The 20216-nt window shown below is 42.7% G+C and overlaps 1 protein-coding gene across 4 annotated transcripts in view; it reads left to right on the top strand.

Annotated features, from left to right (window-relative positions):
* PRDM10 (PR domain containing 10) overlaps positions 1-20216 on the top strand; it is a 107664-nt gene that overhangs the window by 59726 nt on the left and 27722 nt on the right. The window contains exons 5-12 of one of the 4 annotated variants that reach the window (XM_011934680.1): positions 2259-2484; positions 3579-3820; positions 5632-5835; positions 10566-10638; positions 12706-12823; positions 15689-15818; positions 16310-16552; positions 18457-18468. In XM_011934680.1, the coding sequence (XP_011790070.1) occupies positions 2259-2484; positions 3579-3820; positions 5632-5835; positions 10566-10638; positions 12706-12823; positions 15689-15818; positions 16310-16552; positions 18457-18468 (1248 nt within the window). Of the gene's footprint in view, positions 1-2008; positions 2485-3578; positions 3821-5631; positions 5836-10565; positions 10639-12705; positions 12824-15688; positions 15819-16309; positions 16553-18456; positions 18469-20216 lie in introns of those variants that run through there. The other 3 variants (XM_011934682.1, XM_011934681.1, XM_011934683.1) reach the window with 3 other exon arrangements.

Here is a 20216-nt window from a genome sequence, read left to right as displayed (position 1 = left end):
AAAAAAAAAAAAAAAAAAAAAGATGCACTGCAGGAAAAGGATGTCTCTGTGAATAGCCACAAAGACTTCCTCTAAATGCCTGAAGGGATTGATGTCATTTCCCAAAAAGCCAAATATATTTCAACAAATTAATCTTCATTGAATACCTACTTTATGCTCAGCAATCTTTTAAATTTGAGGAGAAAGTATATGATACCATCATGGTCCTTAAAGAACTTAGGATAACAATGATTGATACGAAGCACTTACTAAATGTTATATACTCTGCTACTGACCTTATATACATATTGTTTTACTTAGTACTTACAGAACCTGAGGCATGTATTACTGTGTCCATTTTACAGACAAAGAAACTGAGGTTCAGAGAAGTATAGTAACTTGCTAAGTGGCAGGGCAAGGATTTGACTCTAAATGCCTGACTCCAAAGCCCATAGTCTACTTCCCTGAGGTGCAGTTGGAGAGGCAAGATGGACTCATGTGAAAACACATACTTATCACCAAAATAGATGGTGTCTGGCAATGGATGCAAAGCTGTAGGGATAGTTAATGTGTGAGATGTCTGGATCTAGAGTCTAAAGATCTTGGCAGACGGGAAGAACAGATAAAAGTAGTGAAATGAAATTTACTGGAGATAAATGCAAAATCCCCCATTTAAGTAAAAATCAGCTCTTGAAGTCCTGAGGAGGGGAAAAATGGTTTAATAGCACTCTATGTGGGGAAAAAAGGACTTAGGAATTTTAGTTATCTGCAGGTTCAAGATGGGTCTGCAGTAGAACAATGTGGCCAATGTAAACATTAATGCACCCTGATGCTGTATTAATAAAAATATGGAATCCACTGCAAAATAAATGAAGACAAAAGATCATCAGGGAGCTGGGAGTTTGGTCATTTGAGAAATGACTGAATGAATTAGGGGTTTTTAGCCTTCAGATATTTGATTCTTGTGGCGGAAGGGTTACACTTATTCTACCGACCTCCAGAGGAAAGTCCTGGGCCCCGACCAAAGTGTGGAAGATCTGGGCTCCACAGAAAATGTCACAGAACTATTCCAGAATGATTCAGGCTGCCTGGTGAGGTCGTGAAGTGTGGAAGCAGACGCTGAGTGCTGTTGTGAGAGGGATTCTATGGCTCCAAGGGCTGCAGGAGTTCAGAGCAGAGGAGACTCAGGGAGGGCTGGAGGCATCAGAGGCGGTTCTCTGGGAAACTGGAATGTGGTATGATTTAGAAGGTTGCTGAGGAAAGAGTATTCTAGGTGAGGAAGACAACATATGAGAAGATGAAGGGAGTGGCGTCTTTAAAAGCTTCCTTTATTTATTGACTAGGACATGGCTTGAGTATGACCTTGTGCTAATTGGGCAGGAGGAGCAAGATTGAATAAAGGGATTCTAGGCCAGTGTATAATCCCATAACACTTAGACTGGAGGCAGGAGAACTTTTTCAGGTACCATTTTTATTTTCCGCCAGGACATTCGATAAGAGAGCATTAACCTAATACATGACCCCAGCTGTGGCTTATTTGCAGGAGACTGACTTCAGCATGATGACACAAACAGGCATCTCATCTCTTTTATTCTTACTTAAAAACCTCAGCCTGCCTGAGCTGTTGAAAAGGAGAGTTGTGAGCTATTGAACTTTGTTAACCATGCGTTGCACGACATGTTGAGTTTTAAAAGACAAGTGGTTGAGGATAGTCAACTCATGTCCCCTCTCCACTGTGGTGAGACCACTCTGGAAAGGCGAGAGGGACCCCCCACCCCAGGTTTAGTTCAGATGTGGAAACCGATAGTACCTCACATGTGCACACATCGAAACGGTCTGTTGCTTACCTCTTCGAAGTCTCTGGGAGACAGGGCAGGCCTCTCAAGCAGTGTGAAGCGGCCTGAATGAGCCAGGAAGAGACCAGGTTTTCCTGAGTGTAAGGGGTGGGGTCAGTGCGCAGGTGGCCAGGGCCTTGCCAGTTTTGAGTCTCCCCCGCTGCCAAAGGAGGGAGCACCTGAGCCTTCTTAGCAGCCTGCCCAGGTGTGGGACAGAAGGGGCAGAGGGAGGCGGGGGTTAAAGGCTGTGAGCAGTCAGAGCAAAAATGAAGCCAGCTCTTCCTCACAGCCTGTAGAGGGAAGTCATGTTTCCAGGGCCTGGAAGGAGTTGGTACGAAGACTAGATTCCACCCAGCCCTTGCACCCTGTTTCTGCCAGCGGGCACCAGCGAACCGAAAGCAGGTGTCCATGTCTGCTTACTGTGTGCCTTCGCCTTTTGCCCAGGCCTCATTGCCAGTGCATAACCAGGGGCTGCCTTCCATCGAGAGTGTGGATGGCTCCGACCCTTTGGCAACTCTGCAGGCCCCTCTAGGCAGACTGGAGGCCAAAGAGGAAGAGGATGAGGATGAGGACGAGGACACTGAGGAAGATGAGGAAGAAGACGGAGAGGACACAGATCTGGATGACTGGGAGCCAGACCCGCCCCGGCCCTTCGACCCGCACGACTTATGTAAGTGTGGGCACTGGACTCCCCCAGGGAAGCTGTGTCCGTCTTGTGTGTGTGTGTGTGTGTGTGTGTGTGTGTGTGTTTGCCTGTGTGTGTGTGAACATAGCTCCCATGAACCAGGTCCTTCCGTGCGCAGCCACTGTGCCACGTTCTCTGCTTTCATCATCCCACCTGGCCTTCACTGCAGCCCTTTGAGAGACACTCTTCTTCGTTTTCTGATTTTACTGATGAGAAAACTGAAGCTCAGAAGATTGGGAAACTCACTCAGGGTCACATAGGGACGAAGGGGCATCAGGCAGCCAAGCCGAGGTCTCTCACACCAGAGCTTCAGCCACCAAACCACCACGGTAGATTTGCCCAATCCTGTGCTCTTCAGCCAGGTCAGCTTTAACACGTTTGCCTTGCTGCTTTGCCTCTTCCATGATAGCCTTTTAAGAATGCTGTTCTATCCCAGGCGTGAGTGCCCTGCGTCTGCTACCTCCTCCATGCTCCCTGTGGCCCTGCCATGAGGTGGGTAGCTTTCCCAGGGCTGTGACAATAATTTGAGGGTCAGGACTCCAGCTCAGTCAGTCTAGCCCCTTGGCAGCGGAATAGTTTTATTGAGATAATTGGCATACTATAAAATTCACCTCTTTTGTCTCATCAGATAGTGCAACATTTAGCCTGATAAGCTCTTTTTACTCTTCAGACATGTTGTAATTGATTTGTAAATGTAGTGGCCACTATTCAAAGGACTCTCCAGCAGAGAAGTCAGTTATGGCCTGCTGGTTGTTTGTGACAGGCATAAGCAAATTCTGTCTGATGTTAGAGGAGAATTACAGGATTTTTCCTGTAATCTCGGCGCACTGCAACCTCTGCCACCCGGATTCAAGCAATTCTCCTGCCTCAGCCTCCCAAGTAGCTGGGACTACAGGTGTAGCTGGGACTACTGGTCTACCAGAGAGAATGAATTACCATTGAATGAGTAGCACCATTAGGAGTACATTGAATTTTGGCTTGAAAATGCAGATGGGGATTTTTCAGGTCAGAATTTTTTACCTCATACCAAGTTATACTGAGGAACTGGACTTTTCTTCAAGACTCTCTCTCTTTTGCAGGGTGTGAAGAGTGCAATAACGCGCATTCTTCAGTGTGCCCAAAGCATGGCCCCTTGCACCCGATCCCCAACCGGCCGGTGCTCACCCGTGCGAGGGCGAGCCTCCCCCTGGTGCTCTACATAGACAGGTTTCTGGGCGGGGTGTTCTCCAAGCGGCGCATCCCCAAGCGTACCCAGTTTGGCCCCGTGGAGGGGCCTCTCGTCAGGGGCTCGGAGCTGAAAGACTGTTATATTCACCTCAAGGTAATTTGTGCTTTATCACACCTCACTCCTGTTCTTCAGCAGTGTTCCAAGGAGCACTGCGTTGTCTACTGAGTCTCTTATTCCTGTTTCTTAGCGGTTGTTTGCTAGTATTCTTCTTTCTATCTTAATTTGGTTGAATGGAAACTCACTAATGAGATGGAGATTACAATTTTAGTCCCTGAAAGCATTATATGAGTTATTCAGAGGGGCTACAGTAGTTTTCTAGGGTTGCCATAGTAAAATACCACAGACTGGGAGGCTCAAATAAGAGACATTTATTTTCTCACTGTTCTGGAAGCTGGAAGTTTGAGGTTGGTTTCCGCTGAGGCCTCTCTCCTTGGCTTGCAGAAAGCCACCTTCTCACTATGTCCTCACAGAGTCTTTCCTCAGTGCTTGTGTGTGTCCACGTCCTAATCACCCCTTCTAATTTATTTATAATGTTTGTATTTTATTTTATTTATTTTTTGAGATGGAGTCTCGCTCTGTTGCCAGGCTGAAGTGCAGTGGCGCGATCTCGGCTCACTGCAACCTCTGCCACCTGGATTCAAGCGATTCTCCTGCCTCAGCCTCCCAAGTAGCTGGGACTACAGGTGCCTGCCACCGAGCCTAGCTAACTGTGGTACTTTTAGTAGAGACGGGGTTTCACCATGTTAGCCAGGATGGTCTCGATCTCTTGACCTCATGATCCACCCACCTCAGCCTCCCAAAGTGCTGGGATTATAGGCATGAGCCACCGCGCCTGGCTAATTTTTGTATTTTTTATGGAGACAGGATCTCGCCATGTTGCCCAGGCTGGTCTTGAACTCCTGAGCTCAAGTGATCCTCCTGCCTTGGGCTCTCAAAGTGCTGGGATTACAGGCCTGAGCTCCCTCTCCTGGCCCATCTTCCCTTCTATAAGGACCAGTCCTGTTTGGATTAAGGCCCACCCTAATGACCTCATTTTAACTTAAGTACCCTTTTAAAAGTCCTGTCCCCAAATGCAGTCACAGTCTGAGGTACTGCGTGTTAGGGCTTCAACATGGATTTTGAGGAAGATACAGTTCAGCCCATAGCGGGCTTGCTTGCTTTATTTAAAATAATTTTGACTGGAATGCAAAGAGAATTCTGTAGGCTTAATGTCATCTGCCGTGTGCCAGTAGTGTTTGCAAGAAAACCACTTTCCAGTTTTGAAGCAGGTCAGACCTGTAGACTCTGGTTAAAGAATAGCTCCCTGTATGGTGAAGTATGTTTATAGTCATCTCTTCACAGCTAGCTGACCCTTTTGTTTCTTTCCAGCCCTCTCTGCTACTTGCTTCGTGGAACCACTCCAGAGAACTAGGAAAGGGCAGTGGGAGGGGTGAATATTTGGGATGCGTTTTTTGACATGGGGAGGTTTTCTTTGTGTTCTCAAAATCTCCAAGCAAGAATATTACTTTGTAAAGAGAAATGCCTATCCCTGGGCTGCCTATTATAAATGAATGCAATGAAACCCCAAAAGGAGGCAACTTGTAATGAACTAGAGAGTATTTTGCTTGCATTTTCTGGCATATTTATAGCATTTTTTGTCATGTTTTGTGAAATACTAGCTAAAGCTACGCAATTAGATTAACTTTTAGATTTTGCCAGGTAATTTTCCTACAGTTGAGGCTTCAGAAAGTATCTTTTCCCTTTAACATTTGGCAAGCCATAGATCTAGGAGTTTTGCAGATACAAAGGGAAGAGCCAGGATGTATGTTAATTTTAGGAGCAATACTTTGCATATTGTGACATTATAAAATGTGTCTCATATTGAAGGTTTTGTTTTGTTTTCTGTGTGGCTTTTTTTCGTACAGGTTTCTCTTGATAAAGGGGACAGAAAAGACAGGGATTTACATGAGGACTTATGGTTTGAGTTGTCTGATGAGACGCTTTGTAACTGGATGATGTTTGTACGGCCAGCCCAGAATCACCTGGAGCAGAACCTGGTGGCTTACCAGTATGGCCACCATGTGTATTATACAACCATAAAAAATGTGGAGCCCAAGCAGGAACTGAAGGTACAGTGCTGCCAGACCCATGCTGCTATTTGCTAGCAAGAGTGATTGTTTAGGGCTTTTTGCAAGTTTATTTCCCTAAAGTGGGTTTGTTTTTTTTTAAAAAAAAAGGTGGTTTCCTGCTTATTCACATACTTACTGAGTAGCTACCATGTAGTATACACTGTCATAATCCTGCAAATAGGATGAAACGTATATGACTTTTATGCTTACCAAAGGGCCTATGTGAGGCCGGGCATGGTGGCTCACGCCTGTAATCCCAGCACTTTGGGAGGCCGAGGCAGTTGGATCACTTCAGGTCCGGAGTTCAAGACCAGCCTGGTCAACATGGCAAAACCCTGTCTCTACTAAAAATACAAAAATTAGCCGAGCATGGTGGCGGGTGCCTGTAATCCCAGCTACTTGTGAGGCTGAGGCAGGAGAATCGCTTGAACCGGGAGACTGTGCAGAGCCAATGTGAAAGCATGAGGTCCGGGGTAAAGAGGTAGTTGTTTTGGGGAGTTGACTGGTACAGATGCTCCTCTACCTATGATGAAGTTAGATCCCAATAAGCCCCATTGTAATTGAAAATATTGTAAACTGAAAATGTACTTAATACACTCAACCTACGAATATCATACCTCAGCCTGGCCTGCCTGAAATGTGATCAGAGCGCTTGCATTAACCTACAGTTGGGCAAAATTATCTAACACAATGCCTCTTTTATAATAAAGTGTTTACTATCTCATATAATGTATTGAATACTGAAAGGGAGAAGCAGAATGGCTGTACGGGCTCTCAGGCGATTTCTACTGAGCACGTCTCACTTTTGCAACATCGTAATGTCAAAAAATTGTAAGTCAAACCATTGACAGAAACGCGTCTGTATCTGTGACGAAGTGATTACAGATGTGGGTTAACTTCATTTACACACTCCATAGCTGAGAAACAGATTTTTAGATGTATGGGCAAGATGTTTAGATGTATGAGCAAGATTTTTTTCTTTGGATGAATGTTTTACTCAAAGAATCCTATGTGCTGACTTCTGATTTCAGAAATACATTTTTGAGTAATAACTATTGAAATTTATCTCAATAATAATTCTTGATGACGTAACAAAATTTTGCTATGATTCTAAATGAAAATTCCTTTTTTAAAATAAAACTTACATTAAGAGCATGCCAAAAGAGGGGATCAAAATACTCTTTAGCTTCCTGATATAAATGAAAAATAGGCAAGAAATGATCACGTAAGCCCACAAACACTGAATTGCACAGTGCCTGCGAATGGTACAGATTAGAAATGGATACCTCTTTTGAGGGAGAAAGAATCCTGGATTTTGTTAAAAAGGTATGCAGAACCTCTGTTTTTGAAACCATCAGCTAGAGAATCCATTAACCCTGAAGAAAACACGTAAAAGGAGATTTGTATCTCATACCATGTATCCCAATAAATTCCTGATTAGAAAAGAAACTGAGGTGAATATTTTTTAACTGTGAAGGGGAGATTTCCTCTTTGAAACCAGTAGATAGAACTATAAAGTTGGAGAGAAACAAATAAGAATATAATAGTTCAGTCTAATGAACAACCATAAAACAAATAAAAAGGAAACAACAGAATGAGGGAAATATTCGTAATACACATTAAAAAGTTCAACTTTGAAAACTGACAGACCTCACTACCCCCAGAGGGACAAATGAACAAATATCAGGAGTTGACTTTATCTGGAGGAGGAAACAAATAGTAAAAAAAAGTTTTAAAACAGAAAAAATAACGAATGCATTCTGGGCTTAATACCTACATATGGGTTGATAGGTCCAGCAAATCACCATGGCACATGTTTACCTGTGTAACAAATCTGCACATCCTGCACATATACCCTGGAACTTTAAAAAGTTAAAAAAAATTTTCAACGTTAATAATTTAAAAAACCCTCAAAATAACTATGAGCTACTATTTATGTTTAAATTACCAAAACAAATGGATACAGTACAATGAATGTGAATGTTTAAAAAATAGGAATGTTAATTGTAGAATTGCATTTCATAAAACATTTCTGGAAGTATATAGCAAAAGTATTCTTGGCTGGGTAAATCTAATCATTGAACATTAATCCGAGGAAACAATTATGAAAAGAAGACAGTACTAGACTCTACTGTATTTTACTGACTCTTAAGAGACCAGTGACTTTAGGATACACTATTATTTTATGCATCATTAAGAAAAAAATGCTACCTATTAAATTATAGTGCTTTTTAAAAATAAAAAGTGGTTAGAAGGAGCTATTTTAGACTAATTTTGACATAATTTTAAAATTATATCATACTTGTGCATTCATAAAAAGACACACTGAAGCAAAATAAATTGGTTGAGGTATAAACTGCTTTGTGTGCAGAGCCTGAATTCTTTTTCCTGCATCACTGTTTGACTTCATTGTGGATGTTTGTGCCTTTCTGTATGCCCTCATCTTCTGTGCCATCGAAAGTGTTGATACAGCTGCAATATTTTAAAAATAAGTGTTCTGCTGTTGTCCCTGGGATGTTGCCTCAAGCCACTGATCACCTTCCTGCAAGTTTTGATACTGTGCTTTCCCATTTGACTGAACTCATCTGTGTCGTTTTCCTCAATTGAATCACGTATCCTTGGAAGTGGAGAGGTTTCGGATCAAGTCTGTAGGAAGTTTCTGACAGCTGATGCCTTACTGAGAAGCCCTGCAGGACACACGCCAGCCTTGCATGGCTTTCAGATTTCTTGTGTTTGTTCTCAGGGAAATGACAGATCTTTTTGGCCTTCATTTGCATTGCTTGGCAAGTGTTCACTCATGAGGTGTCAGTGGGCTTATAACAGAATGAGGTGAGAACAGTACAAAGAGCTTGACCAGGTTTGTGCAGGAGCAGTGGGCAGGTAGCAAGAGCTCCATCGTGGCCACGACTGTAGAAGGCCCTAGAGTGTGAAACACATCCTGACTTCTGACCTGTGAAAATATTTAAAAATACACCTTGGAATTGATAGATTAGGGTAGGATTTGTAATGGTAAAATGATAATCCATCTAAAAGTACAACTACAGGGGCATAGTTAGTTAAATTATAGAATACAGACTATAGTCTATTCCACAGTAAAAAATAAAGTGTCTTTATAAATATTTCCATATCTATAAAATAATCCATAAAATTATATATGATTAATTCACTTAGTAATTGATATATTGAACTCTTACTGTGTGTGAGACCCTAGGAAACAGGCTGGCATCCTGTGTTCAGGGAACCTTTATTCTAGAGCAGAAATGGACAGAAAGATGTAAACAAGCAAATAATAACTCATGGGGTAAGTTCCATGAAGGAAACAGATGGTGCAGAAAGAGCAGGTAACAAGAAAGGGACGGATTTTGATGTGATGGTTAGGGAAGGCCTTGCTGACGAGGCACCACTGAGGCTGAGAACTATGGAATGGGGCCAGCACTACGGAGGGTTATGGCAGGGGTGGGGGTGAAACAGCAGGGCTGAATGCTTGGGGTGGTGAAGGACCTGGGCATATTTGAGCAGCTGAAAGCAGGCCATGTTGACTGAAGCGTGGGTCGGGGGGCTGACAAGGGCTGAGGCTGCTTTTCCAGGTTGGGGAGATTGTGGAGCCCTTTGGAGATTATCAAGCATTTCAGGTTTACTATGAGATGAGAAGCCATTGCCTGCATGACAAGATCTGGTTGTGTGTTCCTTTTATTGATACATATTAGTTGTACATATTTTTGGGATACATGTGATATTTTGATGCCTGTATATGATGTGTAATGATCCAACTGGGGTAACTGAGATTTAAGGAGACCACTCTGGCTACTGTGTAGATTGCAGAGAAAAGGAGAGGCCAGTCAGAAGGCCAAGTGATCATCCAGGCAAGAAATGGTCTTGGCATGCATCAGGGTGGCAAAAGAAGGGATGGGGAACACCTGAGGGAGCGGCAGTCCTTGCTAAAGGCATATCGAAGCAAGCAGAGAAATCAAAGGCGCCTTTCAGGTTTCAAGTCTGAGCAACTGGGTGGAAGGTATTCATCAAGATGGGGAAGATGGGTGGGGGCGAGAGTTGGAAAGCATTGAGGATTCCATTCTGGACATGCTAAGTTTGATCTGTTTGTGAGACATCCAAAACATCCAGTCAGACACACTCAGAGGGAACAGAGAAAGAGGGTCTGGGATGGAGATATTAATCTGGGAGTCATTAGCATAGAGTTGGTTGGAAATGAATGTGGCCACCTGAAGTCAAAATAAGAAGGCCCTACACTCTAACTAAGCTTTGAGCCACACCAATATGTAGAAGTTAAGGAGAAAAAAAAGAGGCAAACAGAGTGATCAGAAGTAGCCAGTGGGTGGGCGGGAGAAGGTGGTTGCCTTTGAAGTTGTCATTGGTGTTTGGTGGCAACCACTATAACTACAACCCTGTAAAAACCGGTGTTTAAATATAGATAAGAAATCAGAGGAGGCTGTTTTATTTAGTTGAAGAGACTATGATTATAATTCTTGTGAAGTTATTCTAGTAACAGTAACTATTTTCTGAAAAAGAAAAAGAAAAAACAGGCAGTGAACTTCCTGACTGATCTGCTGGAAAGGTATTGCAAGGGGAGCGCACAGCATGATCTTTTTTTCCTTTGTTAATGGGCTGTGGAAAAGCCTGAATTGTTTCCTGGAAGCAGGAGAAATAATTTAAGCACGCAAGGAACATCTGCTGACGTCCCCAGTTCTTGATGATATCCTTGCTTCTTGCAGGTGTGGTATGCCGCATCCTATGCTGAGTTCGTGAACCAGAAAATTCATGACATATCTGAGGAAGAAAGGAAAGGTGGTTAGACGTTTATGTTTTACATTTTGTATATGAATTCTAAATTGTATATATCACATCTTTATGAAACCTCTAATTTTTTTTGTCTCAGTATATTTCAGAAGCTATTCCAGTAGGTTTTTTGGAGACACACATCTCCATCTAATTCGGTGTCAAATTACCATGACATTTACATTTCTTTCATGTGTGCTGGAAAATAATATTTAATATAATGAAAACTTCCAAATACCAAATTAGAACCTAGAACAGAAGACGATTCCTATCCAGATTTTATCATCTCTGAGGATATACCAAGGCAGGCATTGGCTGTGTTTTTAATGCAAATGTCACTGAAGTATAATCTATATACAGAAAGCTGCACACATTGTAAGTATACAACTTAAATTTTCACAAAGTGAACACACCCATGTAACCTGCCCCCAGATCAAGAAACAGAGCATTACTGTGCCCCAGAAGTTTCTTTGTGCTGCCTTCTAATTCCTACTCACTCCTAAGTACTCTCTCCTGACTTCTAGTACCACACAATAAGATATGCTTGTTAATGAACTGTGCGTAATAGAATTATGTGATATGTACACTTTTGGTGCCTGGGCATCTTTTGCTCAACATGGTATTTGTGAGATTCATCCCCATTGGTGTATATAATTATAATTTATTTATTCTCGTTGTTATTTGGTATTCTGGTGTATGAATGTAAAACAATTGATTTTTCCATTTTACTGTAGATTTGGTTGTGAAATGCAATTCTGACACTATCCAGAGTTAGGTCAAGTTTCACAGGCTCAGGGCAGTCAAGACTTCAGACACCAGCTGCAGGCTCTGGAGGTCCCAAGCCCCAGACCAACTAGCTACAGGTTAGGAGGTTCCCAGTACCTCCTCAGGTCTGATAATTCACAAGAATGACTCACAGAACTCGGAAAAGCGCTATTCTTAACGATGGCCATTTTGTTACAATCCTTTGTATTTATTATAATGTAAAGATCTATATATCTAATTAAAATGTATGATTTTTATATATTAGGGCCAGTCAAATGAAGAGATGCATATGGTGAGGTCTGGGAAGCCCCAAAATGTCCTCAGGACATGCCACCCTCCTGGTACATTGATATATGATTCCCAACCACAGAAGCTCACCCGAGCTTCAGTGTCCAGCATTTTTATTGAGACCTCATGACATAGGCATAACTGATTCAATCATTGTCCGGGTGATCAAGCTTGACTGCCAGCTCCCCCTTCTCCTCCTCCTTCCATGAGGTCAGGCTGATAACCCCTGGCTCAAAGCCCCACATTTCTAATTACATGGTTGAACTTTCCTGCATGGCCTGTCCCTGCGCTGAAGCATCTCATTAGAATACATTTGAGTATGTTTATGGGGTGGGACACCATGAATAACAAAGACACTCCTATGACTCAGGAAATTCCAGTGACTTAAAGGTTACCAACTAGGGAAAAAGACCAGGCAGATTCTTTATTACACGATAAGATCGTTTCTCGATTTTGGCTGTTTTGAAGAGTGCTGCTGCGAGCATTCTGACATGTATTTTAGTGAACCTATGTGCACATTTCTGTTGGGTATGTGTCTAGGAGTGGAGTTGCTGGGTCATGGAGTATGCCTATATTCAACTTAGGGGGTGCTTTTGAACATTTTGCTGAAGTGATTATACTGGGCATTGAGTTTTGAGTTATTTGTTCTAAAACATACCCTCAGATTATGAAACCTGGGTCTGAATACTAGGCTATCTGAATACAGATCTTCGTAACATCTCATGTGTTTTTGGTGTGGTGAAGTCGTGTGCGTGTTTTGAGGGCTCTGAGAGGGTGACGTGAGGGTATTTGTTCCTTTGATGTCTTGCATGGATGCATTAGAAAGTAAGATCCTAAAAAGCAACTCTCTGCCAAGTTTTAGCTTTTGATTTGATAACAAAACAGTCATGCAAATAGCAGATACAGTATAGCTATGAACCCTTTGGGCTGCAGCAAGATAAGAATGGTGGGGATCGCAGGCATTTGAGTTGTATTGGTGTCTATTGATCATCAGCCTTCATGATGTCTCTTCTGTGACTGTAGTTCTTCGAGAGCAAGAGAAGAATTGGCCCTGCTATGAATGTAACCGCCGATTTATAAGCTCGGAGCAGTTGCAACAGCATCTCAATTCTCATGATGAGAAACTAGATGTGTTTAGCAGGTATGTATGAGGGAGAAAGGCCCACAGACCGAGCTTATAAAGGTTCAGAATCATTTCTCTATTGTCCACTAGCTAATGAGTGTCTCCAAGTGTCATGTGTAGACAGGTAACCAGGTGGGCAACTGAGGGAATGGTGTTACCTGTCATCTCCTTTTCCCTCTGCTCCTCATTTACCGTTATCCATCTTTTCCAGCATAACCAGTACCCAGCAATGGGAGATCCTTTCATCTTAGGTAAAAATCTCCCTTAACTGGAGATTCTGAAATAGGAATTTTTGAGATAGCACATACTTTTAAAATAATTCAGATCTCTGATTTTCAGACTTTTTTCAGCAGTACGATTACTTAATCAAACCAAGTCATATGTTTCATTCCACTATATAAAAAAAGATGAGGGGAGAATTGTATAGGATGAAGGGGGCAGGGGCCAGATCAGGTAGGGCCTTATGGGAAATGGTAAGAAATTTAGATTTTATTCCAAGTGTGATGAGAAGTCTTTAGAGGGTTTTGGTCAGGGAGTATTGTGATGTTGATTATATTTTTTTGAAAACCATTTTGGATAAAAATAACACCTGGAAAAAGATAACCACCAGCTTATATTGGAGTAAGAGTGAAGACAAGGAGTCCTGTTAGCATCTATCACAACAGTTTGGGATAGGAATGAGGGTGGTTTGAAGTAGGGTCGTGCCAGGGGGACAGATGTAAAGTTGCCAGCTTTTCCAGGGTTTGGAAAGAGAGGAGACGTGTGAGATGGTAGTTAGGTAAGTGGGAAAGTGAATGTTCTAGGAAAGTACCATACAATTGCCCACTACATTAAATGCCCACTTGGGGTTCATGGTTATGAAATGAAAGTGAGCCCACTAGCATGACTGTGCGTTGTTCTCCAGCTTCATTCAGCTGCAGGGATGCTGGTGCAGAGCGGGCAGGGAATTGGCTTACACAGGGTTGTGGCTTTGCCAAGTGCTCATAACACACATTGAGAAAACAGAGCAGCTGTGGGATGGGAACTGAGAGTACGCATAAGGGAGTGGTTCCAATGGATGACCTTGCAGTGTATGCTGTGGAAAAAGGGGAGAGAACATCAAGGCAGTGATGCAGAGCTGCACAGGAGCACCAGAAGGATTGGATTGGAGATGCTCACGTGGCCGAAGGGTTGTTGAGTGCTTGTACCAGAGGGAGTAAACTACAGAGCTAGGGTAGTGTCCGAGTGGGCAGTGCATGGGATTGGCGTGAAGAGGCTTACAAGGGTGACAGGGTCTAGCATGTGACCACAGGGGTAAATGTCTAAGGGGGGGTGGACACAGTGAGATTTGAGTCACTCCTGGGTATCTCCAAGACTCTGTTGGTGGCTCTATTGTAGCACTTTTTATTTTATATTGTGATTTTTGGTTTATATGCCACCTCCCTCTTCTAGAGCCCTGAGGGTAAAATCTGTTGCGTGTAATCTGATGTCCTTAGTGCCTAGCACAGTATATGACACACAGTAGGTAATACGTTTGTTAGCCAACTGTTAAGAGAAACTTGGGATAACTAGGAAGGTTTGAACTTTGACTGGATATAATAATACTTAGCAACTATCAGGTATTTCTTAGGTGTGATAATGGTATTGTGCTCATATATATATAAAGAGTCCTTATGATTCAGAGAGACATGCCAAGATATCTAGAGATGAAAAGATATCTGGGATTTGCTTCCAGATCATCTACTGGGTATGTGTGTGTGCAAGTGGTAGGGATATAGATGGAAAAGGTTGACCGTGGGTTGAAAAATGTTGGAATTGGGTTATGGGTACATTGGGCTCATCATGCTGTTCTCTATATTTACCTAGGTTCAGAATTTTCCAACATGAAGAGTCTTTTAAAAGTTCCTGGAAACAATATATAGTATTTGTTAAATTATTAAATAAATGAGTGGAAGGATGAAATTTGATCTCATTGACATTGTACACTTTCCACATACATATCTTCTAAAAGAAGCTCTCATAACCTACTTCTTTTAAGCCTCTTTCATTAAGGAATTTGTGTTTGTTGGCAATTCATGCCAGGCATGGTGGCTCATACCTGTAATCCCAGCACTTTGGGAGGCCCAAGAGGGAGGATTGCTTGAGTTCTAGACCAGCCCAGGCAACAGACCCTGTCTCTACAAAAAATTAAAATTAGCTGGGCGTGGTGGTACATGCCTGTAGTCCCAGCTACTTGGGACGCTGAGGTGAGAAGATCGCTTGAGCCCAGGTGGCTGAGGCTGCAGTAAGCCGTGATCACATCACTGCATTCCAGCCTGGGTAGCAGAGCAAGACCTAGTCTCAAAAAAAAAATAAATAAATAAATAAAAAAATCCATCAGAGGGGATGTAAAATTTAATTGATGTTTACTAGGCATATTATGAAACAATTGAATTAGAGATTTGTTCTGACCTTCCAGAAGCTTGTAGTAAAACGAGAAAGTTGTTTGAATTTGGCCACGTTTCTTAGAAGGAATATGACGCGAGGCCAGGGGAGAAAGAGAGAAATAATGGGAATCTTGTCTCAGATGACATCTCCTGGGAACACACTCGAAGGCTTAGCATGTTCTGTCCTGTCTGCCTTTCTCACATCATTTCAGAAGCAAAATATTGTCAGTGATTTGAATGTTTATAGGTCTTTTCTTCAGAATAATTGAAGACGTATCTTTAAGCTGTAATAGAGGGGAAGGATGAGACATTCAGAAAGTGTATGTTAGTAAAACAGTTGTTTCCATTGGAGAAAATCTGGGAAAGTAATAAGGTGAGAGGAATCATACTCTGGGGTTAGTAAGAATCATTTAGGTCACCACTTGTTATGGAATATTATGTAACCATGACGACCCGTAACCCAATCTCTTGTCCCTAGAACAAGAGGCAGAGGAAGGGGACGAGGCAAGAGGCGATTTGGTCCAGGTCGACGGCCAGGGCGTCCTCCAAAATTTATCCGCCTGGAAATCACCAGCGAAAATGGGGAAAAGAGTGACGATGGGACACAGGTACAGGGGGACGGGAAGGAGCCCTCCTTAGATGCTTGTGTGGAGGACTCGCCAGATCCCTGACGAGATCTAAGCACAAAGACCTTCCCAATGTTTGTAGACCTTTCCTATCAGACCTTGCTGCCTGTTAATTAAAGCATGATTGGAGAATGCCAGAAAAGAATGTATTTTCAAGTGTTACCTACAACAAAAACCCAACTTTGCTGCTCTATAAAATTGACCAGAGTTAGCAGAGGTGGACTTTGTTTAATTAAACAATTAAAATTATTGATATTCCAGAAAAGTCAGATCACAGTCTTTTCCTTGTTAAGTGGTCTGGAACCTATCCTGCTTTTGCCTTCTGTGCATAGTTACCTAATTAACTTTCCCAGAGGGAGAATATTTTTTCTGAGTATTATGAATCTAGTCATTCCTAAATAAGCAGCAATTCTAAATCTGAGCCGACAGTCCCTCTGGCACTGATCTCTATTCCTGGTTATTTCAAATTTCAGGACTTGCTACATTTTCCCACAAAGGAGCAATTTGATGAGGCTGAACCAGCCACTCTGAATGGGCTGGATCAACCAGAACAGACCACTATCCCAATCCCTCAGCTGCCACAAGAAACCCAGTCTTCCCTGGAACATGAACCAGAAACGCACACACTGCATTTGCAGCCGCAGCATGAAGAGAGCGTGGTGCCCACGCAGAGCACGCTGACAGCCGACGACATGCGCAGAGCCAAGCGCATCCGAGTAAGTGGGGAAAGCCGGCGGCTCCTTGCACCTGCCGGTGATCTTCCTCCCACTAGCCGCTCTCTGGTGGTTTTCCAACCTATTCACCTTCCACTCTGAAATCTTGCATCTAGCCTGTCACATGCTCGATCCCATTATTTTGAAAGAAAGTATTCACTATTTCTCAATGTCTCTGTGTCCCATGGCAGGCTGGCATGGCTGGTCCTAGGTTCAACCAAGTTAGTAATGACACAGAAGCCTAGAGGTTGGCAGCTCCTGGACTAGCTCTCTGCGTCCCTCAATTCACAGATTGGAAGTGGAGAAATAAGTACATTTAGTTATAATAACCATTTATATTTTAAACCAGGCTAATTTGTGCCTAATCATAGCTCTCAAGTTAATTTTGGGTAACTAAATGTGCTTATCTACACTTTCCCAGGGGAGAATGGCAAATGTCATTACTCATCAATGGAAAGTGACCTGTGTCCGAGTTGATATGGCAGGTACAGTTCACACACCTGGGATAGCTTGAGCCAAAGCTGTCAGTCGGAGAGTCAGTGTCTGAGTCACGTGACCTATGTCTTGGCCTCAGGTCGTGCGGCTGCAGGGCTTTCCTGCCTTGCAGTTCAGATGCGTTTTCTCTTTTTTTTTTTCTTTTTTTTTTTTTTTTTTTTTTTTTTTGAGATGGAGTCTCGCTCTGTCGCCTGGGCTGGAGTGCAGTGGCCGGATCTCAGCTCACTGCAAGCTCCGCCTCCCGGGTTCACGCCATTCTCCTGCCTCAGCCTCCCGAGTAGCTGGGACTACAGGCGCCAGCCACCTCGCCCGGCTAGCTTTTTGTAATTTTTAGTAGAGACGGGGTTTCACCGTGTTAGCCAGGATGGTCTCGAACTCCTGACCTCGTGATCCGCCCGTCTCGGCCTCCCAAAGTGCTGGGATTACAGGCTTGAGCCACTCTTATCTCACAAATAGCATTTGAGTCTGAGTTAGGAACTGCAGGGGATTCGGTGGAAAACAATATGGCTTTGTGGGATAAGTGCCTGGGCTGATAAAAACCAATGACTTAAAACCCATGTTTGTGGCCGCTGAGTGCATAAAGACTCATTGGTACCTTCCAGTAGATGAAAGAGACATTTTATAGAACTTCCTAGGCTTTACAACTCCTACATGCATGGTTGTTTCAGCGTCTGGTTCTTTTGGTCTTCTTATTTGCCTATAGGCTAGAAGGGACCTTGAAAAATAGTCTAGTCCATGCCTTCATGTAAAAACACATTTAAACATTTGTAGTCATATGATAGCTTTGAAGGGCTCTAAGAACTCTGAGGCTAAACAGCCTTTATGAGGGCTCTGTAATCAAAACGTATAAAACTCTCAGCTCACTGGATATTATTTCACAAGAGTATATCAACATACAGAAATATAGGACAGCAAGGAAAAAAAGCTATGAATTAATGTCATCTCATCCGTCATTCTCCTTTAGTTCCTAATCTGCACTTCTTTCTCTTGCTCAGTTACTATATTTTCTGCTCTGCCATTCTGATTTTTTTTACTAAGCCCAGAGAAATGCTTGCTAGATTTCTTTTTTTTTTTGGAAGGAAAAAAACCTGAAGCCCACACATGCAGTGAAGTTGTGGATGCACAAACACAGTCCAGCCGTAATTGTACTTGCATTTTTGAATGAGCAGGGTTACTGGTTTTGGTACAAGGTTCCTTGTGGCAAAGCAAAAGCCATATGTATTTGGTTTTTGGAGGTCAGTCTTAGTTGAGCTATTTTGTTTGTTTTTTTTTTTCTCTCACACATTCTAAAAAGTAGGGCTATGTATTTTTTCATCTTTTCTATCCAGATTGGTAATGACCAACTGAAGGGAAGTCTTCCAATCCAATTGGTAATGTAACTATTTTTCTCTCCTCTAATGCTGCCTGCTCAGTTGGAGCTGCAGGTAGGTTTGTTTCCTGTGTTTCACATAACAGAATGTTACTTAAGTATTTGCCTGACCTGCTGTTCTTTGCAACCTGTACTTACTAAATCCTGGTGGAAACCACAATTTGGTTGCTACAGTAAATGCAAATTAATGAAATAATGATAATTTAATTGTAAATAGATCAATGAATAAATTGTGGGCTGCAGGTTCCTCATATACAAAATGAAGGATAGGACTAAGTGATCTCCAAGGTCCCTTCCAGCGCTAAAACCATCGGAATAACTTCTGCAATGCTGTTGAGTTCTAACTGTCTATTTGGCACTGTGCTGGGTACACAGTAGAATTTTCACTTGAGCTTGTGGTCTAAGTAGGAAATGGATACTAATGTCGGGGAGTTTGCGGTTAGGTGTTAAATGTGAAAGTATAACTTGGAAGAGTGAAAGGTCGAAGTAAAATAGGGGAGTCGGGATAATTCCTGGATGAGGTGAGACTTAGACTAGCCCTTGAAAGAGAGAGAGGAGGAAGGTAGACCGCTTCCGAGAATGATGGCCTTAGGATCAGAGGCCCAGACACAGGAGGTTCTTGCTGTGGTTCGGACAGTGCAGACATGAGCCTGGCCCTAGCAAGGGTGCGCTGGAAGGATAGTGCAGAGTGAGCTGAGTTGGGCAGGGCTGGCCAACCAAAGGCTTTGAAAGTGGGCAGACAATTGTCCAAAGGAAAGTTGTTTAAAAGACCCCAAAACTTGCCAGGCACGGTGACTCACGCCTATAATCTCAGCACTTTGGGAAGCTGAGGCAGGTGGATTGCTTGAGCCCAGGAGTTCGAGACCAACCTGGGCAACGTGGTGAAACCCTGTCTCTACTAAAAAAAAATACAAAAAATAGCTGGACACGGTGGCACGCACCTGTAGTCTCAGCTACTCGGGAGGCTGAGATGAGAGAATCCTCTGAGCCTGGGAAGTTGAGGCTGCAGGGAGCTGTGATCGTGCCACTGCACTCCAGCCTGGGTGATGGAGTGAGACTCTGTCTCAAAAAAAAAAAGCCCCCAAATCAAAATCAACAAAACCCCAAATCAACAAATATGATTGTTTGATTTCCTTTTTGTGTCAGGATTAAAAGAGTATGAAAATTCATCAATAATTTAGGTTCTTTTAGCTATTAATATCAAACTTTAGAAACATTTTAGTCAGGCATGGTGTCATATACTTGTAAGTCTCAGCTACCCTGGAGGCTGAGGTGGGAGGACTGCTTGAATCCAGGAGGTCGAGGCTGCAGTTAGCTATGATCATGCCACAGCACTCCAGACTGGGTGATGGAGCAAGACTCCATCTCTAAAAAACAAACCAAAAAACCCCCTAAACTTTAGAAACATTTTGTGATCTTTGTCTACAAATAATCTGTTGTCTCAGAATTCATTGCAATGTGAGCTGAATCCCAAATCACAGAATTTAGCAACAATACGATTTTGGTATCCCTAGAGTAGCTGATATATGTTTATAGTGTGGTGGATTGCCTGATGAACTCAGGAAGCAGAAGAACTAGAGTGGATCTATGTGCTCTTTCCAACATTTTTCATGATTTCTTCTAGAAATGTGTACGGGTTGTGGCTCTGAGCTACAGAAGACACCTTAGAACAGAAATGGCCTGCAAGTGGGTCAAGGGGTGGGAACAGTTTCAGCATTTTTACGACCTTGTAACGATCCTATTAGTATCATTAGATCAGAGAAATATAATCTACTTCTTGAGTACAGACAATGTTCAGGATGG

Source organism: Colobus angolensis, unplaced genomic scaffold (assembly GCF_000951035.1).
Source record: "Colobus angolensis palliatus isolate OR3802 unplaced genomic scaffold, Cang.pa_1.0 Scaffold137, whole genome shotgun sequence".
Classification (NCBI taxonomy): domain Eukaryota; kingdom Metazoa; phylum Chordata; class Mammalia; order Primates; family Cercopithecidae; genus Colobus; species Colobus angolensis.
Note: the sequence above shows the minus strand (reverse complement) of the source record. Positions and strands in the feature narration are given on the sequence as shown.